The sequence below is a fragment of the Electrophorus electricus genome, chromosome 17, assembly GCF_013358815.1.
Source record: "Electrophorus electricus isolate fEleEle1 chromosome 17, fEleEle1.pri, whole genome shotgun sequence".
Lineage (NCBI taxonomy): Eukaryota > Metazoa > Chordata > Actinopteri > Gymnotiformes > Gymnotidae > Electrophorus > Electrophorus electricus.
Window position 1 is genome coordinate 581,081 of NC_049551.1, and position 26,420 is coordinate 607,500.

Consider the following 26,420-nt stretch of genomic DNA (forward strand, 5'->3'; position numbering starts at 1 on the left):
ATCAGCCGATCAAAGACATTTTTATCGGCAAGTTGGTCCAACTTCTGCTGGACTGCAGAAATTAACCTTAGTGCTCTTAACACGCCAGCGATTTAGCGGTCAGAGTCGGCTACTTATGCTAGCTAGCTAATTCGGCGTGAGTGTGAGTACTAGCGTGAGCTACTAAATCTGCGATTTGTATCTACAACCCCGATGAAACAACTCACTGGCAATTTAGCAGCTAAATTAGCAGCCTACCGAAGCGATAGTTACGTTACACACTGTGTACTTAGGCTCTTTAGAAATATCACCAACAACCGCAAAAGCACAAGTTGGCAGTGTGAGAGTGTCGAAACGCACATGGTGGTTTCTCATTGTTTCCCGACCAAGACCGCATTAGTTTTCTAATTAATGTAGTTACGTATTAACGAGCTTTCTGACGTCATTCTTTTTCTCAGTCATAAATTGGCGCGAAGGTGTTACGTAAAGTCATAAACACGCTCGCGAATACGCGCCTCCTCGCTCACGTGCAGATCCGTCACGAGCTGCGTCGCCTGTGTTGTCTATAAAATAATGTTAGCTGTGTATTTTGGCATGAGATATCTATTGTTTTCTGTTTTTAACATAAATTTGACGTTTGAAGTGGCCGTGATCAAAACATTAAAAAATAAGAAAGGCAGAATTCAAACGTTGATTTATAAGTAATTTGTTAGCCTTTTCACAATGACAACATTAAACGCTGCTTCAGTATTTTTGAACGTTGAATCAACAACTGACATTATTTGAACCACATTTTAAGTTTGAAGGTCGGTCAAATGCCACTTGACATTGTGTAATTAACCTTCGTGATGAGCCAGGTCTTGTAAAACTTTGTTGCAGTATACCGTATATTGTATATACCGTAAATGTATATTGAACTTAATGTCTTTTACAGCACTGACTGCCCACAGTTAATCTTTCACCGTTCAAACCATTTAATCCAGGGGATCCGTGAGAGAGGTGTTGTTTATGGGTGAAGCACTTTAAGAAGGCATATTTGTTCTACCTCACCGGATGCCTCTCCTCCCACTGGCTGTAATAAAGCGGCAACCTGCTGGTTTATTTTATTGTTCTGGGTTGAACTTTAATGCCAACTGAGCTTTTCACCTGTATACCATTTTGTGGAACTTCCAAGATTCTGTTAGGGGCCTCACACGGTCAAGGTAGGAAATATTCAATTGATATATTTCGATATAAATAAGTATATTCCATGGATGGGATATCTATACATATTAACAACACTTTTCTCATCTCTTACACTGCTAATAATTCAGCTATTATTACTGTCATTTTTCAGTTCCCAAGTTAGAATGAGAAGGAAACATTCTTCTCTCTGGTGGCGCACTACAGCTCAGTTCTTTGTGTCAGTCCAGAGTTCCACGTTACTGTGGAGATTTGTAGGAAGGAGGAATATACTCGCCCTCATTTTCAGAAACGTCTGTCTCTAGCATGGTGGGCTAAACTCCACTGGCTGCCGGCACCACAGGCCTCTCTGGGGTGAACTGGTGTGCAGCTCTCTCCCACACACACTGCAGAGAGACAGGTTTATTGCAGGTAGCAGACAGATTTGAGAAGTCTACACACTCCTACCTCCCTTTCTCCCAGAGACTAAAATTAAATTAAGTATGTTTATTAAAAATGTTTGCATAATAAAACATATTTATCACATCTTTTTCTTCTTAAGAGAAAGTATTGATGAAAAGATGCAGTGTTACTTGGTGAATCTCACACACAGAGGAGCTGAGCAGCAGGTTTCTTGGTTCAGTATGTTATGTTATTCATGTTAAACACTTTTAAAACAGTCAGATTGAGCACTGCCAGCTTCATTTACAGTGAAAACAAGGTCAGCTTGATCCAGACTGACAGTGTCAGAGCAGGAATAAGTGTTTGATTCTATATTACATATGAACAGAAATGATCTAACGTGAGGATTTTGGTGAAACAGGCATCTGAATTTTTAACATTAAAATTCAAGGGTGTCAGAAAGCTTGTGGAAGTCTAAATGTGTGCTCAAATCTGGCCTGTTTATCCATCTGCTCCTTTAGTTATAAAGGTCTTTCTCATTCGCTAGTCCAAAGTACAGTGGTCTCATTCATGGCCACTGGGTGACTTTAGTCAATAAGTCCTGCACATGAAAATATTATGACTGCACTCTATACAAGGAATGTTTGGGTACACACGGACCCACATGTTGACCCGGATCTTCTTCTCTAATACCTTTCTGTTTCTGCCTGCCGCATCACTGGGGGTTCCTCTTACAGTGTTTCTGTGTGATTGGATTGTCATGACACACCAAGTTAAATGACTTATGAAGGAGGCATGTGGCATCCCTTGAGTCACTGCTGATGTTTTAAAAAAATGACCAAGTCAACTTACTAAGTCTAAAACATTCAACACAAAATTGCCAGACCTTGTACATGCCAAAGAGAACTGATGTCATCTTCAGGCAGGGATTTAAGTGTAGCAGTGCTGGTCTGGGGCAGAGGTGTGTGGGACTATCAGTCTATGCTCTTGTACTGCTAGGACAATGCAGAAGTCACTAGTGGTGGGGTTGGTGGTGCTGTTGCTGGCTGCAGTGGGGATGTTTGTGGGGGTGTTCTTTGGCGTACAGGGCAAGACCTCCACCACCTCCACCCAGGGCGCCTATACTCACGCTGCAGTAGCAACAGATGCAGGGCGGTGTTCAGAAATCGGCAGGTGAGTTCGTACGCACACACGCACGCACACAAAAAAATACACAAAATGTAAATACACACACATGCTCATACAATCATTAAAAATCTGCAGCTGTAATGCAACAGTGTAATGTAATGTTTTTAAACACCACAACCTCTGGCAAGATTTCAGATAATTATATACAGACAGCCTATTAAAACAGTGCCAGTACACAATCACAAAACATCTTGGTAGTTCTGGCATGTATGGATTAAAGAGTAATCCCATTTGGGTTTCCTGTGGTGAATGTGTAGTATATGTAACTAACCTTGTGGTGAATGTGTAATAAATTAGGACAGTAGTAGCTCACTGGTTAACATACTTGACTTGTAAAGAGAAGGTTGCTGGTTCAAGCCCTACAGCTGTTGGGCTCCTGAGCAAGGCCCTTAGCCATCAGTTGCTCAAGTTGTACTCAGTCATAATTGTAATTTCATTTTTGGATAAAAGCGTCAGCTAAATACCGTAAATATACAATTATTAATTCCTCTCCATTACATACTGAAGCTGGACAGTGGACTGTTGCAGTGATGTTGCAGTACAGCTCTGTGCATGTGTGTGTGTGTGTGTGTGTGTTTCCTTCAGGGACATTCTGCAGAAAGGGGGCTCTGCTGTGGATGGTGCTATTGCTGCTTTGCTCTGTGTGGGACTGGTGAACGCCCACAGCATGGGCATCGGGGGAGGTCTCTTCTTCACCATCTACAACGCCAAGACCGGTAGCAGCTCAGTGTCCTGTGATTCAGCACCTCAGAGCAGGACTTCTGATCCTTTATCAACTGTCCACTGTCCTGACTCTTTTCTACTTAACAGGGACAGTTGAAACCATCAATGCTCGTGAGACGGCCCCCTCAAATGCCACTCGGGACATGTTTGGGAACAGCACAGAGCTTTCTCAGGAAGGTATCTAAAAACTGGTTATGCAAGCTCTTTCGGGGAGTACACCTCAGTGAAACATGGGTTTTATGAGGACAGGAGCTAAGCATTTTGTATCATATGTCACAGCTATTCGCTAACTTTGTTCTTGTTGGATTTTAGTGCTGCAACACTGTGGGAAAACCCATTTCTGATCAGAGTGAGGTGTCAGGACTGTACAATATGGTGGTGTAGCTGGTGGGTGGTGTAGCATGATAGTGGAGTTATGCTGTATGTAAAGGTGGTCCCACAGTGCTGACATAAAGCAATCGTAGGGCAGAACTGGATATTCAGCATAGAATACAGAATACAGCATGAGCACATGTCGTCACTGCCATATTACACACATATCGCACATTCAGTTGTAATATTATACATATTGCACACATGGTCATAAACGTTTGAACAGAACTGAAGTGGACAGGGCATAAATTGTGTACATTTCTTTTTTAGCAAATCTGATCGATTTGAAACACTTCTGTCTAAAAACGCTGTAAATTGATTTGACAGTTTTTTTGCTAATTTTCCCAAGACTGAGCCATTGCACACCCCCTATACCACCCCCTCCATGTTTCTCTTTTTTTCCTATTGATTGCTATCTGGATGTAACCAAAGTTAAGTCAAAAGCACTCTTTAAAAAATAGCCTACCAGAGCTTTAAGTGTGTGGATGTCTATGGCAGGAGGGCTGGCCATCGGTGTCCCTGGAGAGATCCGAGGTTATGAGCTGGCTCACCAGCGCCATGGTAGGCTCCCCTGGCACCAGCTGTTTCTGCCCAGCATTAAACTGGCACGAGAGGGCTTTCCCATTGGCAAGGCACTGGCATCTGCTATTTACAGCAAACGAAGCACCATCCGCAAAGACCCGCATTTATGGTAAGTAAGTGGGTGTAAGTGCTGGTAGGTGATGTAGGGTGCTGTTAGTTGGGTGAAGGGCATAAGCGCATGGGTGGGTGTAGGTGCTGGTGGGTGGGGGTACATTCAGGTGGGTTGGAGTAGGTTGCTGGTGGGTGTGTGTAGGTTCTGGTGGGTGGTGTAGGGTCTGGTGAGCAGGAATAGGGCGCTGGTGGGTGGGTGGTATAAGGTGCTGGTGCATGGGTGCAGTAGGGTGCTGGTGCGTGGGTGCAGTAGCGTGCTGGTGTGTGGGTGTAGTAGGATGCTGGTGCATGGGTGAAGTAGGGTTCTGGTGGGTGTGTGTAGGTGCTGGGAGAGTTTAAGCTTCTTAAAGTTCCTGAAATCCATGATATTGTGTTTGATTTCCTAATGTTAAGGACATCTCCCATTTCCATAGAAACAGATGGTAAGAGGTGATAATAGACACTTCAATCGAGAGCTTATGTCTGACCCAGCTATAGTTTTATTCCTCCAAGGTATTTTTGTGGTACTGAATACATCAGATTTTTAAAATTATCTGTTTATCAGGGACCATAAACAGCAGCTTCTTACTGCTGGTCCCACTGTGTTTCAGTTCTGTGTTCTGTGATAAAAGTGGTGAAATCTTAAAGGAAAATGACACCATCACCTTCCCAAAACTGGCCAACACTTACCAAGAGATCGCAAATAAAGGGCCCGATGTGTTCTACAATGGTACCATCGCAGAGAACCTTATAAACGACATCAAGAACGCAGGTGGACTTTCCTCACGATGCTATATCACTTTATAACAAATGTCTACAGTCTGATGGAATATAAACTGAATAGATCATTGTCATACCACTAACCTCTAAAATATGCAAAATTATATTATACACGATTGTATGCTTTACTGTACACTTTTATTTATTAGGAAGATAATGAGAAATTATATCTTATGTGTTATGTTCAGATTTGCCATTCTCCAACTCAACCGCTGCAGTTCAACACAAGCAGTGCAAAACTGACTAATGCATAATTACGCAGCCAGTGTTAGGGCTGTACTGGGACTGGCTCTACACCAAATAACACCAAGTCAGCAGTGCTCCCGTGTTCTCTATATGGCTTAACATTCTGTAGTGTTCCATTTCTGAGATGCACCAGTAAGGCAGGTGGTCCTAAAACACTGATGAGTGTAGGCATGGGATAAGTCACAGTCAAAGTCAAATTTATTTATATAGCGCTTTTTACAACACTTATTGTCACAAAGCAGCTTTAGAAATGTCCGAGTGCAAGCCCCCAGTGAGCAAACCAAGGGCGACAGTAGCAAGGAAAAACTCCCTAGAGCAGGAGGATGAAACCTGGAGAGGAACCAAGACTCAGAAGGGGTGGGGTGTAGCAACAATACACCCCAACAATAGCAACAATATAAACCATAAAGAGCAGAATGAGTAGTGAGAGAGAGAGAGAAAGAAAAAATATATAATAACAAAAGAAATAAAAATAATAAGCAATGAATGTCTATTCTGGTTTACTGTAAGTCCTAGTCTGATTTTGATAGGTTGAGTGTGTCCAAAACCCATTTTGCATGAGAGCGTCTCTCTAGGGCAAAGGAGAAGTAGTTGGCTGGGGTGGAGGTGTGTTGGGCTATGGCAGAGGGCATCAGGGGGTGGTGGGAGGAGCCATGGAACCTGAGACAGGTAGAGGCTCGGTAACATCATGACATCAGGGGTATAGATTATTAGGTATGTCCAGGTATGAGGGTGTGTAAATTAGGGAACTATAATGTGATTTAAAATGCCTGACTGTGCAGATAGGTTTTCAGCCTAGCCTTGACTATTGAGAGCAAGTGGTAGCTCAGTGGTTAAGGTACTTGACTGGTTACTGGTTCAACCCCCACCACTTTAAAGTTGCCACTCTTGGGCTCCTGAGTAAGTCCCTTAACCCTCAATTGCTCAAGCTGTTCTCAGTCATAATTATAAGTTGCTTTGGATAAAAGCATCTGGTAAATGAATATTGAGACTGTGTCTGAAGTTTTACAGCAAGGTTATGGAAAACCCATGAAAGGTGTGAAGTGAAGGACTATGGGGAAATTACAAGAAGTCCACAGACTGCAAACCTCATTCCAGAGATATTGCTAACAATAAGATAATTCATAAACTGGTCAATAAATGACCAAGTCAGTAATTCAGTTAATTATGAACTAGCCAAGGTTCATGTGTTCAGGTGGGATAATAACACTGGACGATTTATTGAGTTACACGGCCATACTCGACGAGAACCCTCTGAAGGCATCGGTGGGGCAGTTCTCCATGTTTGTGCCCAATTCTCCCGCTAGTGGACCCATTCTTGCCCTCATCTTCCACATACTCAACGGTAAGCCACCTGGCCTCCAACGTTTAAAGGGCCTGCACAGTTGGGATTTTTTATTTAATCTTTGAAAAATAAATATTTTTCACAGATTTTACAAAGAATGTTATATATTCCAGTTACCTTCCAATTTTTCCCCTAAACTGAATTTACAAGGAATGTTTTGAATTTTATTTTTTCTCAGCGGCTTGACTGATTGTGCAGGGCTTTTAAAGAGCATGTAATACACACACAACAGATGTACAAATACATAACATATCTGTTACATCACAATGTCTCCATTACATCACGATGTCTCCATACCATTTCCATGTGCTGCCTTTGTCAGCCTATATCAAAGACTGGTCCACTGTACAGATCCTGTGAGATGGGATAGAAACCCTAAGTGGCAGGGCTTTCTCCCTGCTGTGTTTTCTGTTTGCCCACCGGTACAGACCAGTCCAACTGCGCTTGTTTGAAGGCTGTGTGTGTCCTCTGTGCTGCAGGGAGATGAGACTGACTTTAAACTTTAGTGTGATGAGTAATTAGAGTCTGTCCAGCCGCCTCTTTGCCCACATAGCTGCCCTCCGTCTCCCTCTCCAGCTCTAACGCCAAACGTCTGTCTCTAATTAGGCACAAACCAAGCTCAGAATGAAAGGAACCCACACACCAAAACCTGTTTCATGGGGCTTCAACAGCAGTATCATTTAAGCAGCCTGTTAGCTAGGATTCCCTCAACCCCCAAGCCACCCCTCTCCCCATCTCCATCCCCTTACCCCCACTCTAAATCCAACTGTTCCCCCTCTTTACCCAACCCCCCCTACTCTAAACCCAACCCCTCCTCCTTTAAACCCACCCCCCCCACTCTAAACCCAACACTCCCCCTCTAAGCCCAACCCCCCCTACTCTAAACCTAATCCTTTCCCCTCACTCGGAGCCCGCCCACACTCCTTCTAAGCTCCTGAGTCTGCAGTACCAGACTGCCATCACAACACCTCTAGCTGGCAATGCTACACCCACAAATCAAAGGCTTCATTAGCTACACCAACAGTGTGATTTTCCTCACTTTGTTTGACCAACAGAGCTTAATAAGTAGCACGCTGCCACGGACATTCATTTATGATTCATTGAATTGGTTGCTTATAAATCAAGGCATTCTTTGAAACAGTGAAACTTGTGCATTAAGCTTTTCTGAGAACACACCTGACCAGGTTTTTGTCACTCATGACATTTAACGTGTGCTAGTCAGCGCTAATCAGACCCAATCTCCCCATCTCCCAAAGCTCACTGCCACACAAGTTGCATACGTAGTGGCTGGTGTAGAGATCACCTCCTCCTTTTGCTGCAGGGTACAACTTCACAGCACACAGCGTGTCCAGTACTGACGAGAAGATCCTCACCTATCACCGCATAGTGGAGACATTTCGCTTTGCATACGCCAAGAGGAGCATTCTGGGAGATCCGAGATTTCTTAACATCACTGAGGCAAGTTGCATTGAAATGAATTAAGAGGAAAGAGAACTGGCCCTGTGAAAAGGAATTTTCAATTCATTTGTCACTGACATAAATCATTACCCTGTGTCACGATTGGTCCCCATCTAATGTCCTTGTCTCCTTGGCAACCCTGTCTCATGTCTTTGCTTTGCTTTACTTCCTGGTTTTCATTTCCGTGTTTCTTTGTTTTGGTTTCCCTGCCTGTGCTCATCTGTTTTTAGTGTGTCCCTTGTTAGTGTGTGTCACTCTTTATGTTGCTCATCATGTGTTCCCCCCTGTTGTGTTCTAGCATTGTTCTGTTTTTTTTCCTGTTAGTTTGTCTGTATATTCCCTTCAGTTCTCACATTTTGTTTCCTTTTTTTCTGACCATGTACCCTGGACTCTGGACCATTCTCCAGACTGTGATTATAGATTTGCCTCTAATAAATCTTGCTCTTTTCAGCATATGGGTCTGCATGCTTCCAGAATGTATCTGCAGATATAGAAAATTGTGGATATAAGACTCCAGGCTCTTACAATTAATAACAGTTATAGCTTCTCTTCTCGTGGTTAATAACAGTTATATCTGTTTTTCCCAGGGTTAATAACAGTTATATCTGTTCCTTTTAAGGTTATATACCAGTTATATCGGTTCCTTTCAAGGTTATATAACAGCTTTATCTATTCTTCTCAGCGTTAATAACAATTATATCTGTTCTTTACAGGGATCGTTGTGGTGAGGTCTGTGGAGGCCCCTCTGTGCACTTAGTGGCACCGTGCCACTTTCTAAGACCTGTTCATTTAGTTATAACGTTCCACTCTCCCTCTACTCCCAGTTTATACAGAACATCACGTCAAAGAGCTATGCCGACTCTATTTGGCAGAAGATCACGGACAACACCACACAGCAGGAGAGCTATTACGAGCCTGAGTACTTCATTCCAGATAATCACGGGACGTCTCATGTTTCCGTGGTGGCTGACGATGGAAGTGCAGTGGCTGTAACCAGCACCATTAATCATTAGTACGTGATCAACAAAACAGCGTCGTGCTGGACATGCCATGTTCTAGAGTTAGATGTCCGAATATAGCAGGTGGACTGTGGAATATTGAAAACAAGAATGGTTAACTTTGCATATTGCACCATGAATAGGTTTGAAGCTACAGCTGTGCTGTGAAGGGTTAATTAACAGAACTCTGTCTGCCCCACAGTCTATGGCACTGTCACCAGAGGGCGCTGCATGTTATAGTCATAGTTTCAGGGTCACTCCTTAAATCAGTGTTTCCCAGCCCTGTCCTTGAGGCCTGTGGTTGGTCCACACTTACCCCAGCACACAGTGCTAAATGAATGAGGAGTCAGTGTTATTGCTGACTCAGGAAGCTAAAAACAACAAGCACATGTACTGTTTCGCATCCCAGATGGATTAAACGATGGATTAAATGAAGGCACGTTCTGCTTTAAAAAATCTGATATCATTCATTTGTTGGCATAGTTTTTGTTGTTTCTTGCTTTACTTCACACAGAAAAGAACGTTTCTCTTTAAATTGCTTCATTGCGAACTCCAAGGCTCCTTCAGAACTCTACTGTGAGTCTTTTCAAGGCATGTGTGTGAACACCCATGTTGTGTAAAATTTCTCTCTGTTCCCACAGCTTTGGTTCCATGGTCATATCACCTTCCACAGGCATCCTGCTCAACAACCAGATGGATGACTTTAGCTCACCTTACATCATCAATGGCTTTGGGGTATCCCCCTCACCCAACAACTTCATCAAGCCCTGTGACTTCCCCCTCCACACACACACACACACTGATTCATTGGACTGCAGCATACATTGTGTGCTTACATGTTGCTGCATGTGCTTGTGCAGATAAGAGACCTATGTCTTCCATGTGCCCTGCGATCCTCTTTGACAAAAACAACAACGTCAAAATGGTGGTTGGTGCATCTGGTGGGACACAAATTACCACGTCAGTAGCTGAGGTGGGTTGTGCTTTAAAAAAAGAACAGGAGCCAATCTCATGAGATTAGTAACAGAACCACTGTGTTGTCCAGGTCATCCTGAACACTCTGTTCTTCAACTATAATTTGAGACAAGCAGTAGTTGAGCCCAGATTTCATAACCAGCTTCGGCCCAACATGACCGTGGTGGAGCCAGACTTTGATACGGTAAGTGGAGCTAAACTTTGATACAGTGGGTGGAGCCAGACATTGATAAGGTGGGTGGAACCTGACTTTGACCTGGTGGGTGGAGGTTGACTTTGACAAAGTGAGTGGGAAGAACATCCACTGATAATTTCTCGATAATCTCCAGGGAAGTAGAGTGGCAGTAAAGCCTCACGTGTGCCCATGTATTTGTGTGCAGACGGCCTTCTCGTCATTTTTCATCAGTTTAAGGCTGAAGTGTGTACCTCCATCTCCCCTGCAGGCTGTACTGGAAGGCCTAGCCAAGAAGAACCATGTTCTTGAACTGCTGACCTCGACCGGGGCTGTGGTCCAGGCAGTACTGCGGGAGAGGGGCCGTCTGGAAGCACAGTCTGACCCCCGGAAAGGGGGTTACGCTGCAGGTTACTGAGCTCCCCTCCACCCAGTCCCTCTGACCCTCAGACAGAGGCCTGGGCTTCCTCTCGGATGGAGTACAGCAGAGCAGTGTCATGCTTCCAGCTTCTGGTCGTGTGTCCTACATGCTCTGAGCTAAACAACATGGACTTCTTTTAGCACTGAGTGATCAAGCTCCTTTCATTTCCACTATGTATGAAAAGTGCTGTATAAATAAACGTGCCTTGCCTTTAACTAAAAAAAAAACTACTACTGACATTTCAGTACTAATGGCTAATTCATTTCATGACTTACTCCTAGACCACATCTGGGTGTACTGAGGAATATGTATCCTTTGTATTTATATTTTTAAATGTCCTCAGAGGATTTTATAAGTCCCAACTTGAAAAGTACACACGTTTTTCACTAATACTGGATGTAAGGTAAGACATGTTTGTGTTTTAGTACAGTGTAGATTAATGGCGTCATTCTGGAGCGCTGCCAGTACTCATGTCTGCACACCTGTGCACCACCATGAGGGCTGGTATTCTCCAGCTGCTGGGAGAAGTTCAGGTGAAAGTTCAAACAACACATGGCCAAAAGTAGATCTAAAGTAAACGACAAGTGACACTGCATCATTTCTACAGCAAGATCTTATTCTTCAACCCTCACACTTTACAACTACATTAAAAATGAAAAGAAGGAGGCAGTCTTAGATTAGTCTGTTTTGTGAGGTAATGCGCTGACGTTATCTTAAAGCAAGTCTCAGACTGTTGAGAGCATTTCCCTCTCACTTTGCCACATTTTCACTGTCAGTGAGGGGTGACTTGATCTGGGACTTGTGAACTCATGCAGGACCATGGCTTGCAGAGCTGGTCTGGGGTGGAAGCAGCACTTCAGCTATGATCCTGAAGCTTGCTGAGATTATATATATAGCTTGAAGGAAAAAGACCACCCAGAGGAGGATGAGTGGGCAATTTTTTTTTTTTTCTGTATAAAGAAAATCCCCACACTCCCTTGTCCAGGTGGACTATTTCTTCAGGCCCTGTGTAGTTAGCTGTTCCCAGTACTGCACTCTTCTGAACGGAGATCTCAGATGTTGTTCCTGGGATCTGCTGGAGTCATTTTCCCTTTTTGGGGTTCACAGATCTTAGTGCTTTGATTACCAAGGGAACCACAGTTACCTTCACCAGTGAAGTGAACTCGCAGTTACCTTCACCAGTGAAGTTTTCCAACTCTTCTTTCAGCCTTTGGAATATCTCATGATTGTCTATATTTTGATATACATGTGTATATACGTGTGTATATATACATAAGGAAAGAGAAAGAGAGATGTACATTACAATAAATGTCTTTGTTGCAGTAATTCTTACACACAGTTTTCAGCAGAGGAGGCAGCTCTGAGGCATTCTGTTTTCAGCCATTACATAACCCGTCAGATGACTCTTAATTCAGTCGCTCTATGTGAGGTTCAGTGCAGTGATGCTTGCTGCCAGAACATTTCAGTAGATGTCACAGACATCCACATCACACACTGCGTGCTGCCAGGCTCTGTCAGAGGGCTCACATGTGCTATGGGCTGGCTTCTTTAGCGTGATACAAAATTGCACAGTGACCACATGTTTTTCCACAAGGTCAACAGGAGCCCGAAAAACATTGTGTAGCTCATAACAACCAGGACGTGATCTTGAAAAATCCCCCCCGAAGAGCTGCACCACATCCATTTCCTCTGCTGGTAAAGCCTTGGGCATGTGAGGAGACACAGGGCTGTGAGACATAATGATGAGCTGTGAGCTCAACTCACATTACTCCACAGGACATCACAAACGGTGAGCTCATCTCACATTACTCCGTGAGATATAAAGAGCAGTAGTTTTAGTCTCAAGTTTCTCTGTGTAACAAAACAATGAGCTGTGAGCTCGTCACACATTACTACATGAGAAATAACAATGAGCTGAGAGCTTGTCTCACATTACTCCATGAGACATAATAATGAGCTGAAGGCTCATCTCACATTACTCCATGAGACAATGAAGAGCTATAAGCTCTTCTCACTCCATGAGACAATGATGAGCTGTAAGCTCTTCCCACATTACTCTGCTGGCACCAGGCGGTGGGTCCTCAGTGTGTCTTTCTGGGACACGGAGCTATAATAAAGCATGAGGTCCCTGCTGCATTCCTACAGGTCCCATGAGTGCTGCTCTGTCTGGGATAGTCACAACTACACAAAATCAACATCAGTGGCTGCTGTCCATGTGAAATGGCAACAAGCCTAATCAATGATGTCTAATTAAACTATTATACTTCCGATTCCTGGAAAGAACGCAACTGGACAAATTTTTGCTGTCAATTCCCAAGCTCAGGACAAGCACTGTGATATGTTTTACACAACTACTTTAGTGAGGGACAGTTTAGCGCTATCAGAACGGAAACTCAGTTTAGTGATATATCAGAATGGAAAGTTTAGTTTGTGTTCTTCATATAAATCACAGCAGCTTCACTATCCAGTGGAAAGACCGATACAAATCTGTAAACTACTCAAATCAGAGAAAATAAGTGGATTAATTAAATATATATATATATATATATATATATATATATATATATATATATATATATATATCACATTACCTTTTGGTGATCAGCTTTGTGATTGATTCTAGAAGAAATTAAATGGTTTGTTTGCAACATTTTCCCTTCCATAACACAAAGGCTCATGGTAGCAGTTTTCAAATGTTTACCTTCCCCTTACTTTCCACATCATTACCCCACCCCCACATGGACTGATCCATGGTCTGCCCATCCCCCAACAGGACTGCCTGCTGCGTGTGTGCGGGAGGCTGTTCCTCTCGTTTTTGCGGGAAAAAAAACCCCCTCATTTGTAAACAATGCTAAAGGTTGTTGTTTAACTGTGGGGTCAAAGTGTGCTTAAGCATATCCTCACACCTCACCGTGTGCTTGCAGACAGAAACAACTCGGTGTCCGAGGCATTTGCTTGTCGATATTCCATTGTTGTGTGTCGGTCTGTGAAGGCGCCTGCCCAGATGGGGGGCCCTGGGGACAACACGCTGACATGAAAAGGTTACCATCTCAGAACGCTTTCAGTTCCCACCGCGCAGCAACAACTGTGATGTCACGTGGATCATGACATCACACACAGAGTTGTACTGGGAGGCTCGCAGACTGGTGCTGACCAATCCATTAGGTTGCTTCCGTCACCTAATAGATTATGACTTATGCAACGTACATGCAGCCAAGTCTCTCCACAGCGCGCACACACACACGGAACATGCCTGTTTTGACCCCTGACCCAGCGCACACACACAGAACATGCCCGCTTCTGCACAGACACATAGAAAAACACAAGTCAGCCCATCACTATACTTAAGAGCTCCAATAAATAAATCAGTCAATGCCTTTAAACCTTTAATTATAGCACACCTATGGCTTTATTTAAGAATTTCTTGTTTTAACCTGCAGCTGTAGGGAGGGTTTCATTCATGTTGGGTTTTTGTTTGGACAGTAGGCCTGTATGGTGGGAGCACTCTGATTGGATAATCACCATTAGGAAGTCTTCAGTGCTTTTCTTTGGCAGTGTTCAGCAGGACGGACTGGCGACAGGATGGAAGGAGAACTGAGCGTCTCTAAACTAGGTTAGGAATACTCGTTTGGCTACTTGCCTCAGTAAACTGAAGAACTCTCCATGTCTCATACAAACAGCCCATCACTGCTTAAACTGCTATGCTACATCCACCACTCACAGCAAATAAGTAAAAAATGAGCATCTTTATTAAGTCTCCATTTTAAATTGTGTAAAAGTACAAAGAAATTAAAAATTTTGAAAAAGTACACAAATCGTGCAGTTACATAATGATTGTGTACAACTAGTGTAAAAATATGCTAAATGTTTTAAACGTATTAAAGGCTACAAACATTCACGTCACATTTGACTTTACCAGAGGCTAGCCCTCAGTTACCACATACACAGCAGTGCCAGTTACAATCCAGTACCCAGAGTTGTAGACCTGGTGGATCTACCAGGGTAGCAGCCTGACATTCTTAATTCTGATAAGTGTTGCTGAACAAACTAACAGTCAATTTGTACATCTTGTAGACATTTAAAGCATCCATCTAGCTTCGTCACTGAATTAAATCTGCATACACAGAACAGGCCACAGTATAGCTGTGCCAAAACAGACTAGAGTATCTGAGCCACGTCGCAATCCTTTCACACACTGCAGACTCCACAGGACTCCAGTGGAGAAACGTCCAGTCAATTCTGGGAAGTTTCCTCTGGCCATTCTGTGTGGCGCAGGGATTCAACCATGCTCTGCCGTGAGAGGCGGGGAAGTAGGCGGGTCAGTAACCTGCCGAGCATCCCTCCTTCCTGGCGTCCGAGAATGCGCTGATGCAGCCACGCTCTCTTGCCACAGCATTCACCACGTTGAGGACGAAATCCGCAGACTGCACAGCGTGTCCCAGCGAACTCATGAAATTGATCAGCCCCTGCAAGACAAAGACAGGAGTCCAGACCTTTACACACACACACACAGCTCAGCACCCCCTCCTCAACATGCCAGGCATGCAGTTACAGCCAGCAGTCACTTATCTAGGGTTACTCTGAAAACAATTGCAGTGTGTGCGCTAATAAATGGTGTTTAAAGAGTAGACACCTGGTCAAATCCTTGCTCAAATATCACAGAGTTCTTGGAGTTTACAAAAACCACCTTCGACTTGATGGCATCTTCCAGACTCATTCCAAACCACAAATGGTTCAGTATAGACTGACACAGGAAAGGAGAAAAAGGCACAATGAGTTTTTAGGAGGAGTCAAGATCTGGGTGTTAACTTAATCAAAAAAGAAAGAAAATGCATTACAATGAGAAGATTTTACAAACTCTGGTTTAAGTTCTCACATATCTCATAGCATACCCTCATAGCCTGTGTGTATTACTATGCTCATCACTAAGCTCAAGTGACATTGGGAGACAGTTTTTTTATGCCTGATTTGAGATGTCTGATTTATGAGGACACACACATCTGCATGGTCTCCAGCTTTCGGCAAACACTCCTTTCCTCCATCTGTTATTGCTTGTGAGTGGAAGATCAGATGGGTGAACGTGTCTCAGTGTGAGCGAGAGAAGGGACTGTACTGTCAGTCACTGACAGCCAGCTGAGGTTTGGCGTTCAGACACTGTCTAGAATGGAGCAGTGACACTGGAAATTTAGCATATAAAAACAGTGTAGCAGTGACACTACAGTGGAATAACTGACACTGTAGCAATGCATCAGTGTGGCAGTGACATTGTAGCAGTGACCATGTATAGCCTTGACAAGAGGTTTTTGTGTTTTCTGACTGAGCTTGCTTAAAAAAAAGCTAAACAGTTTCAAAAGTGAAAACATTTGTGGGTAGTGTGTTAAAGTGTGTAGTGCAGGGGTCAGCTGACCATGGCCATGGCAGTCGTGATCATACTTCCTCCAGATCCACCAATCACCAGGATCTTCTCCCTGTCTTTCGTGTATAGGATAGCAGGGGCCATGGAGGACGGAGGCTGCTCTCCTATAGAAACACAGCAGTCAGTCCCAATCCCTAACCCCCCCTCCCCACACACACACACACACATATCTTAGTCCCAATCCCTAACCCCCCCACACACATCTTAGTCCCAATCCCTAACCCCCCCCACATGAACCCCAACCATAGCCCCCCCAACCCCAACATGAAATCTAAATTTAACCCTTAATCAAACAAACCATTAAGCCAAACCGTAGCCCCCACCCCAACCCCTTGACCCATAACCTTTAAATCGCAACCCCCAGCACTTGACTCCTAAGCCATAACGTAACCGTAAACAGAGATCTGAGCGAGTCAGAAAAGCAGAGTGACCGAGCATGAGCGCCTCACCGGCTGCCAGAGAATCAGCTCTGCCACAGAAGTCAGCCAGCTCATTGTTCATGATGATGCCTGTCCTGCGCGAGTACACAGCCGACCCGAAACTGCGCGCACACACACACACACACACACACACACACACACACAAAAGCAGGACCCACATCACATAATAGAAGCTAATGATGCTTATAACAGAAGGTGGAGTGTGGCATGTAGTGTGGTGGTGGGGTGCGGCAGAGGCAGGCAGTGTTTAGTGAGCAGACTGAGCAGCAGCACCCACATATGATTGATGGTGCTGGTGACGGAAACCGCAGAGCCGTCTTCTGCAAGGACAGAGACGTGTGTGGTCCCCAGGTGATCGGCCCCGGGAGTGACGTTGTAGTAGGAGGCTGGGTGTGTGGACTCACTGCTGATCAACGCCCTGACACGGTCAGCAAAGCTCGTCTCGAAAAGGTACGCTACCTGAGAAGTGCAAAAAAAAAAAAAAAATTAAAATAAAGACAGGATGTTAGAATTCAAAAGCAACATTCCTTCAGTGTGAAAGTAGAAAACAAAACCAGGGCTGGATGCTCAGGGCGAAACAGAAAACGAGTAAACCCAACAGTACATGACGGAGCGTATGCACAAGATAACACAAAGACCTGCACAACACAAATACACAAAGAAAGAAAGACTGTAGATAAAATGGTATAAAAGTTAAAAAAAAAAGAAAAAAAAAAAGAAAAAAGGTAGTGTAGATGTGTGAGGCTGTGCAAATGCGTGTGTGAACAAAGAGGTAGTGAGCTCTAAGGAAACTCACCCCCATAGTAACAGCAAAAAAAAGTAATCATTAATAATGACAATTATTCTAGTCATGTACAGCAGGTGCTGCTCTGCTCATGAAAATGAGGGCTGCTGGATTATCACTAATCTGAGATGAGGGCTACTGGATTATAAGATTTGTTAATTTTCAGTTGTTTGACAACGGGCCATGTGTGACTGACAAACTTCAGGTCTGAGGAAGAGAAACTTATGAAGCATCTAAAAAAAAAAAAAAAGAATTTCTGACTAGACTGAGAATATTGGGGTATAGTCTGGAAATGTTTGGGTCAAATTCTTTAGTCTGAAGAAACTACTAATGTTGCAGTGCTAACAGCAGAAGCAACTAGTGTTTACTGCGGTAGCAGCACTGCTGTTGGCGGCCGGCAGCTGCATCTTCAGCTCGTCATCAATCTGGCAACAAGTCGGGTTCAATAGTAGAAGGGACCAGAAGGCACTGTGGGGGGGTTGGCTCACATTTTCAGAGTGGTAGGAGGGGTCTCTTATCTTCCTCCTTTGTCCATTTGCAAACTTTGCTGCCTCTATGTAGCGGTGCAGAGTCAGGTTCTTGTGCTTCCCGTGTATGGATGCTGGCATCAGGTTAAATCCTGTGGATGACAAAGCCTCAGCTCAGGTGTGAGAACACCTTTAAAGAGACAAATGGGATTGCAATACACTAATCTTTTTGACTACGATTTTGTAACAGTTTCATTACTCCAGTGCGCCTCAGTAAGAGTCAGACGAACCCTTCATGATGTTGAGGATAAAGCTGAGCAAAGCTCCCCCTGCTGGTAGAGGAGGAACATGCATCGTATAGTCTCCCAGCGGAACAGCCTGTGAATTGGTCACTCGGACCTGAAAAGAACTCAGGTCCTCCAACGACAGAGATCCACCTGAGACACACAGAAACACTGAGGACCTTTGCTGATTTTATCACTTCATATATGCATTTCATACATCCACACACACACACACACACACACACACACACACACACACACACACACACACACACACACACTACCTGCTCCTTCTATGTCACTAATCAGGTCGTGTGCGATTTTCCCAGTGTAAAAGGCCTCTGCTCCATGTCTAGCAATGGTTTCCAAGGTCTCAGCAAGCTTTGGGTACCTGAGTGTGTCCCCTGGCCTGAGAACCGTCTTATTACGGCATAGCACTTCACTAGGACAGAGAGAAGGAACCGATGTTTCTGTTTAGGACACCCAACACAGCATCTCTCAACACACTTATACATCCCACAAAACCTCATGCATGTGTGCGTGCGCGCACTGTACCACAGTGACGTGTTCTCCACCAGGGATTTAATCAACGAATACTGTAGGAGTTGTCCCAGGTACTCTGGCATGGGGAAGCCGTCTCGTGCCAGCTTCACGCTGGGCTCCACCAACTGAGCCCATGGTAGCTTCCCATAGAGCATGTGGGCTTTGGCGTAGCCCTTCATCTCCCCGGGAACACCTATCCATTCACTACCTGGACACAGCAGAAGGGACATGGCGTCAACGTCCCCGCGCGGGACCGCAGTCTCCTTTGACCTCACGCTTAATGAAACTAGAGTCTTCATTTTGAAAACAATTCCCATCACGGCATGACAGAACAGTGATATTTAAGCATCCAACTCGCCCACATCTGTAGAACAGCTGCAGAACTGATGGGGCTGGGACAAAGCTGGCGATTGGAAACCCAGCATAAATATTAGCTAATGTTTCAGTAAACTTGAAGCTTGTAGGAGATTAGATGAAGCACACTTCCTGTAAGGAGAGGGAACACTTCCTATCTTGGCCTGTGCCTGAGCCTTCTCCCCACCGTAGTGTGGTGTTCAGCCTCTGCTTCACTCTCCTTTGCTCCTTAGTGAGACACTACAGAATATCCTGATGACCATCTTATAGGACCAGTGAAAGATATTCCTACTGCCAGGACATCATGACTGGCACATTAAACATTATTGAGTGATTTCCCAGACAAACCGGGCAGTAACTTGAAGCCAGTGGGACAGTTCTTCAGAAGATCCTGTTTGAAGTGCTTAGGAACCGTCTCTCTTGAGCTGATCACCGTCACCTTACCTGGAAAAGGAAGCAGAGCAGCTCAGATGTTAGCAGGTCACCATGACAACCAGTCTTGATGTCTCAGATGTGCTCCAGGTTAGTTATATCACCAAAACAAATCTACCAAAAACGACCAAAGCCATAACCGTCACTCAGAAATAACTACCACAGCTGCCAGAACAGGCAGGTTTCACGAAGCATACTGGGCCAGAATTACTTTAACAAAAACCCAGATGCCACGCCCTGTGGGTGAAGAACAAGGCTTTGGTTGCCAAACAGCCAGTAGGCGAGACGGAATACGAGTGGCTCATCTTGCGACGCATATCTGATTAATCAGATACACGACGTCCCTGAAGCAGAATACTGCCAGAAACCTCAAATTCTGAAAAACGTTTATGGACAGAATCAACGTATGGCAGCAGGTTGAAAGTTGCATCAACAGCCCTCAGTCCCCTTTTTTTAATATAAAATCTGAAAACAACTGCAATTAAAATATTTGTTCTGACAGCTAGAATATTCTCAGACAAAAAGAGGGAGGGACAAATACAAAAAATGTTTGACTTCCTCCACACGCCAATGACACAGGAAGCTGCAGCACAGTCTGGGTGACGGCCAAGCAGGGCTGCTCGGATGGCCGCGGACCTCACGCTAACCCCGGCAAGCACACGCTGCCTACCGCTCTTGTCCATGATAGTGAAGATGGCTCCTCCTCCCAGCCCCATGCTCTGAGGATTCACCAGAGATGTGCAAAACAGCGCAGCGATGGCAGCATCCACAGCAGAGCCCCCTTGCTGAAGTATGGCCCTGAGAACACACACACACACACACACACCCCTGCTAAAACATCTCTCCGAGAGCGCATGCACACGCACACACAAACCCCATATCCTGGAAAGACCACTTATAAAACAGAAGGACATGGACTCCCCTGATGGGTAAAGACACTCATCGACTGGAGGAAACAGTTCTGTGCTTAGGAACTCACTGTTCTTATAAATATTACAGCAGACGCTTGGAGGATGCACCCCATGAGCTCATATAGTGGAGCCATGGCCTGCTGGGGAGGAACCAACTATGCACTTGTGTTCATTTTTATTCCCTTTCCATTTTCGTAAATCACCCACGTGACTCAGACTGCGCCCCCTCTACAAGCCAGAGGGGAAAAGCTTATGAGTGACCAGTAGGGGTTGCTGGTGAGACCAGACACTGTGGTCACTTGTGACAGAACTGGTGACCAGGCAAAGGCTGCTTTAATAACTGTTCATCTTTATAATAGTGGCTTATATTTTTTGGTTTAGCTCAAAATAAAAACAAAAATATCAATTTACCCACATCTGAATGCAGACCTGGATTTACTTCTGCACTACATCGTCACAACTACTAATCACCAGTCAGTCAATCACCAGATTGGATTTCATGTTAAATATATATAGAAATAATAAAATATACAATAGTGTGTGTGTTAAAACAGTTGTCAAAACAGGCTAGAGGTCAGTGGATCTCCGCTGAGTGTTTGAAGCAGCCTTGGAAAGAGGCAGGCAGCTGCATGCAGCACCAGCGTTACTTACTCTGAAAGGCCCGCAACACACAGGAGACGAGACATGTAAAACAATAAGCAAAAACCATTATCAAGTACAGAGTGCAGTGGGGACATGCAGACATGCACATTACAGAGCAGCTCATTTTAAGACCAAGACACAGAGATCGAACCACACATTATAGAAACAAAGGACGCCTCTGTCCCCTTACGCATTCACCCAGAAGACTGCATGACAGAGTTTAAGAGCTCAGAACTGCACAGGTGTGAGTTACTCACAGCTAATTTTCCATTGCCTGAGTACAGCTGAAGTTCCTGGCATTAGTGCCAAAACTTCCAACAAGACCAGCCATGTTTACTTACTACAAAGATCTGCATTACTGAAAACCTTCATACCAGGTTAGCTGTGTTTTTTTATATACATTTTAAAATTTACACCTTTTTTTTTTTAAATATATATATTGTTTAAGCATGCTCTACTTGTGTATCAGATCTCTGTACTCATCCTACCAGCTGGCTAATGCCTTGGAGTTGTGCAAAGTCTTCATGGGATTAAGAACTGGTGTTTGGAGGACATGCTGGGCTTGACACCCCTAACCCTAACCCCCAGTCAACATCCTGCACTCCCCACTGAGCCCTCCAACATGGTTCTCACAGGACATTCCTCTACTCATTATGCATGCGACTCTCAGCACTGTTTGGACAGGGTGAGGTCCAGACGAGTGCCAGTGTAACTTCATATCTCCACACGTCCTGGTCTAATGTTAGATTTTTTTATTTTTATTTTTTTTTTTGCCCCCTCATGGGACTCTGATAGCATCTCCCATCCAGAGAAACATTTCCTGCTACCCCAGAGTTCAGTCACCCCTCATGTAAATGTGCACACACACAAAGTATATAAACTATTGTTATTTGATGTCATGACTTCAGTTTCTGAGAAGTTTGCACACACTAGTAGTTAAACCTTCTGTCCTTCTGCGCTTCGATAAACGCTCATGTTTGAAAGCCAGCCAGCTACTTCCTTTCAACATGCTGGATTTCCCCTGAATGAGGAATGCTCCCCCTCTCTTCACCCCTCAACATACTTAACGAGTGTGAAACTCTCCTCTAGATTCTAGATAAAGAAACATGACAGGACATTTTAGTTGTGCATTTGAAAATATGGCCCCTGCCCAAGCACTTTACTGCTGAGACTACAGAAGGACCACATGTAGAAACAGATCCTAAGATATGTGCATCACAGGGTAGAATGTTCAGGCACATTTACACTTCCTCCAATCTCTACCCCTCTCCACCACCGACAGAGTAAAGAGAACAAAGGGAAGGTCAGTAAGCCATCACGATGACCTTCCTCTCTTCATACATCCTGACTAATGAGGAAGACCAAAGTTGAGGGGTCCTCCCTAACAGAAGAAGCTTCAGATACATTGATTACAGCATTCTTGTAATTTCATTTATTCAAAATGTTTAGACTGAAAGGGTTATTATATGCAACTTTGTTGGGTGTCAAAAGCTCACAAATATCACTGGTTGTCACAATGGCCTTAGCCAGGTAAGACAAAGTACTAACTTATACTGAACATGAACTGACTTTTTACTGATCAAATGACAGCTGTCCATAACGCAAGACGGACACAAGAAACTTGAGAAAACAGAGCAAGGAAACGCCGCGTTTGCCCGACATCCAGGAAATGGCACACGAGCGTTTCTGGTCCTTTGTGACTCGGCTCATCTCTTTAAGAGGCGCGAGATCCTGTATCCGAGCCTTCATGCACCCATTTACCGCCACGCACGAGGAGCCGCGGAACGGAAGAGGCTACATGAAAGAAAAGGATCATATTGGGTACAACACTAGGCTGGACAGAAGAATTGTGTCCTGGCGAGGTTCAGACGTAGCAGTCACCAAGAGAAATGGTTTCAGGTTAAAGCGAACCTTTCCTCACCTCTGTTCGCACGCTCCCACACGCGCATGTCAGCGCGCGGTACCGATGCTGGCGAGGCAGCTCCGACACCTCATACTTTAAATGGATTATGTGTCATATAACGATACTGAGATCGTGGACACTTGTGTCGTTAGATACTGGCCTTTCTTTACAGCACACACAATGAAGGTTCGGCCATCAGAGTCAATAAAATCTTTAACGTGCTGCATTATGCTCATCATGGACGCATTTGTACAATTTTCATTTGTACATTCAGTAAATTGCATTACATTAGTGACAGACTTTATCAAAAGCAGACAATAAAAACAGCAGCACCAAACCTGGCTGAGAGACAGTAACGGACACGCGTCAGGGCCATACCTTCCTATATCCGAGCACCTCCGCGAGTCCGCCGCGACCGCGTAGCGAGTAAACTGTCCCGCGGAGCATCTCCACGCGCTCAGCACTGCAAGAAAGAGGCAAACCACTGCCGCTATGCAGACCACCAAGACGCCCGAAATGCACGCGAGTCTGGACTTTGACTTTCGCATGACTCGTCGAGAGTGTAACAGTCAATGCCACGAGCTCGCAAGCGTCAAAGCTCGAGCCTAAGGTTTTCTCCTCCCCTCTCCGAAAGGAAAAAAGTGATGGAGCATGAGCTGTTATTGATCCACTTACAAGGTTAGCAGGTTTAACTCAAAACCCGTAAATATGCTTCATACGACAAGAGAAGAGCGCCTTTCACCTGTCCGTACACTAACGCTAACCTCCAGAACAAGTCGCGCGTGGGTCATAACAGAACCTCCTTTTAGAAGCTGCGCTCTGCCCGTGTAACGCGGCGCGGTGAGCTGTGCGCGCTCTAACTTAAGACCGACGTTAATCAGCTTCAGGTGTGTTAAAACAGGAAAGACGAAGCGGCGGTAAGTCGGAGACCCCCGACTGTGCACTGGTTCGCACAAACATCCAAACGTTCAGTGATATTCTGATATATACTTGAAGTCAGGTAGTTTGGGACACGTTTTCGTAAGCCGCTCAGATGATCACCTGCTCGATTTCTATGATGAAACCTTCAAACAACGAGACGCGTATCTCACTTAAAATAGAAAAAGATAAAATGGGACAGAATGTTTCAGTTTAAAATACACCACAGTGGTAGTTAATTATAGAACAACTGTATGTAATTGTATTTTACCCTTTAGATTTATTTATTTTCAATACATAATGAAAGTTTTAATACAACTTTCATCACAATCGTATTTAATTGTATTACATGCATGCATTTGAAAATCTGAACATGTACAAAAATTTAAGCCTGAAGAAGTATTAGAAAATGTAAACAATAAGCAATAAACCCGTTCATAATTTACTTTTAACACAGTCCTTGCAAATGTAACCTTTATCTTCCAATTGTCTCCAGTGCTATCGTCTTCCCCACAACTCATGGAACCATGCATCACATTTAAGGCAACAGATCCAGTCTTCTGTGACCTTGGACCTGGGGGTGATATCAGAACCTCACTAGGTTAGCCTGTCTATGACGGGTGATATCAGAACCTCACTAGGTTAGCCTGTCTATGACGGGTGATATCAGAACCTCACTACGTTAGCCTGTCTATGACGGGTGACATCAGAACCTCACTACGTTAGCCTGTCTATGACGGGTGACATCAGAACCTCACTACGTTAGCCTGTCTATGACGGGTGACATCAGAACCTCACTACGTTAGCCTGTCTATGACGGGTGATATCAGAACATCACTACGTTAGCCTGTCTATGATGGGTGATATCAGAACCTCACTACGTTAGCCTGTCTATGAGGGATTTGGCATGAAATGACCAACCTCAGACAGTAACGACTGCTCATGGCCCTTCTTAGGACCGCACAGGCATGTGTTCTCCATCTCATGGACCATGACTTCCCACCTGCTTGGAGCAGAACTGGTCTCCCAGCCCTGACTCATCACAGTTCCAAAGATGAGATGGAATATCTACAACGTTCAGGTAATTGAGCCGAACTTTGTATGCTTGGAACTGTTTGTCCACTACCTCAGGATTCATTGCTACAGCCCTTGCTGTTGAGAGAGCTTCTGGCTTTTTTATACTGAGGTCAGGGTTTCTTTTCATCAAATTTTGGAGCCAGTAGTAACCAGCTATCTTCTTAGCTTCTGAAAAGTCAGGTATGCCATTGGCTTTGGAATAGTGGAAAGTAAAGTTCTGAATGTCCTTTTTGGTCTCTCTGAGACAGCATCTTTGCAATGCTTGTGAGCTCTATCTCAGCTTCCTCTGGCAAATCAGGTTTTCTACCAAAGTCGTATTCAGAGGCTCTTACTCTGCCCTTCACACCCTTTTCTAACATGGACATGGTACATTTCATGCTTTTGTTTGGGTTTCTGTCCTGCTGCCATCATCTCCTTATACTCATTTAACACACTTTTACTTCCTGCCTCTCTCCATTGACTAGACCTTCCTCTACCTTTATGCCATCTTTGTCTTTTCTCTGCTGTTTTGCATCCTGTCTCCATGGGTCCCTGCTCACGTCCTGTCTTCTTCAGACCCTGCCTGCTGTCTGTCTTCTTGATGCCATAATGACTGTGATGGTTAATTTTTAAAATGTTAAATGTGTTAGGCTTTTCCCCCCAATAACAATAAAAGCTTGCTTCTCTTTAATTGGATTCCTCCCTACCAGGGTCTGTGAACAGATATATACGTGTGCATTTGTGTGCAGTGTGTGAGTGTGAGTGAGAGAGAAAATATGAATGCACATGACAGTGTTTATGTGAGACCAAATGTTAAGGTAACCGAGGTGGTTGTGGAGGGTTAAGCTATTGTGGGGGCATCGTGAGTGACATAGACACACTGCATGGGCAATAACATTGTTCAGAGTGACAACATTACAAAAACGCCTTTAATATAACAGGAGAATAAAAAATAGCAGAATGATTCATGATTTTTGGCACCTGTTATTATAGAAAGACGTCCCAATTTAGCCAAAAATTTCCCCCCATTTTATCTAACATGTTCAGGTAAAATGGGACAGTCACTCAAAACACTTTGCCAAAAAAAAGAAAGAAACAATGAAACTGATTCATGTATCCAGCTCATAGCAAACTCACACCACATATCTAAGCGCTCTCTGTGTTAATATTGACAAGGGAGACAAGCATAGCCCATAAGGGAGCTCAGCCTGGACACACAGCGTCTGTGTGGAGCGGGTACATCACCCAGCTGGGAGAGACTGCGAACAAGACTTCTACAAAGGTTCCCCCTCTGCAAAGCTGTAGGGGTATTTAAGATTAACACAAACAAAGGTTAACTTGTCCTCTCAGGACTGAAGGTCTCCTTGTTACACAGAAT

At 44.3% G+C, this 26,420-nt stretch overlaps 2 protein-coding genes across 3 annotated transcripts; one reads left to right on the forward strand and one right to left on the reverse strand.

The window, feature by feature from the left end:
* The first annotated feature begins 1,005 nt into the window (after positions 1-1,005).
* Positions 1,006-11,173, forward strand: ggt1b (gamma-glutamyltransferase 1b). Its single transcript, XM_027025304.2, has 13 exons — positions 1,006-1,181; positions 2,542-2,715; positions 3,316-3,446; positions 3,541-3,630; positions 4,324-4,516; positions 5,109-5,269; positions 6,719-6,868; positions 8,190-8,326; positions 9,151-9,338; positions 9,966-10,093; positions 10,185-10,297; positions 10,370-10,483; positions 10,743-11,173. The coding sequence occupies exons 2-13, from the start codon at positions 2,546-2,548 to the stop codon at positions 10,887-10,889; spliced, it is 1,722 nt and encodes a 573-aa protein (XP_026881105.2). The 5' UTR covers positions 1,006-1,181; positions 2,542-2,545; the 3' UTR covers positions 10,890-11,173.
* Positions 11,174-14,619: 3,446 nt separating this feature from the next.
* ggt5b (gamma-glutamyltransferase 5b) lies at positions 14,620-23,888 on the reverse strand. Of its 2 annotated transcripts, XM_027025301.2 has the most exons (12): positions 23,447-23,885; positions 20,283-20,410; positions 19,529-19,624; positions 18,839-19,034; positions 18,568-18,725; positions 18,290-18,436; positions 18,021-18,151; positions 17,026-17,207; positions 16,758-16,849; positions 16,300-16,412; positions 15,526-15,636; positions 14,620-15,358 (listed from the first exon to the last, which is right to left on the reverse strand). In XM_027025301.2, exons 1-12 carry the CDS (start codon positions 23,614-23,616, stop codon positions 15,212-15,214), a joined length of 1,671 nt encoding a protein of 556 aa, XP_026881102.2. In that variant the 5' UTR covers positions 23,617-23,885; the 3' UTR covers positions 14,620-15,211. The 2 variants fall into 2 exon arrangements, with proteins under 2 accessions (XP_026881102.2, XP_026881103.2); XM_027025302.2 differs by lacking the exon at positions 15,526-15,636 and having other exon boundaries at positions 23,447-23,888.
* Between the last annotated feature and the right edge of the window lie 2,532 nt (positions 23,889-26,420).

Bases quoted from the DNA above. Each gene is read 5' to 3' on its own strand.
- ggt5b (XM_027025301.2), bottom strand. From the start codon at position 23,616: ATGCGAAAGTCAAAGTCCAGACTCGCGTGCATTTCGGGCGTCTTGGTG. The intron at 19,035-19,528 runs GTTTGTCTGGGA...TGCTGTGTCCAG, and splicing joins TGGCTTCAAGTTACTGCCCG to GTAGTGAATGGATAGGTGTT. The intron at 17,208-18,020 runs GTGAGCCAACCC...TGCACTTCTCAG, and splicing joins CCTCCTACCACTCTGAAAAT to GTAGCGTACCTTTTCGAGAC.
- ggt1b (XM_027025304.2), top strand. From the start codon at position 2,546: ATGCAGAAGTCACTAGTGGTGGGGTTGGTGGTGCTGTTGCTGGCTGCA. The intron at 3,447-3,540 runs GTAGCAGCTCAG...TCTACTTAACAG, and splicing joins CATCTACAACGCCAAGACCG to GGACAGTTGAAACCATCAAT. The intron at 9,339-9,965 runs GTACGTGATCAA...CTGTTCCCACAG, and splicing joins ACCAGCACCATTAATCATTA to CTTTGGTTCCATGGTCATAT.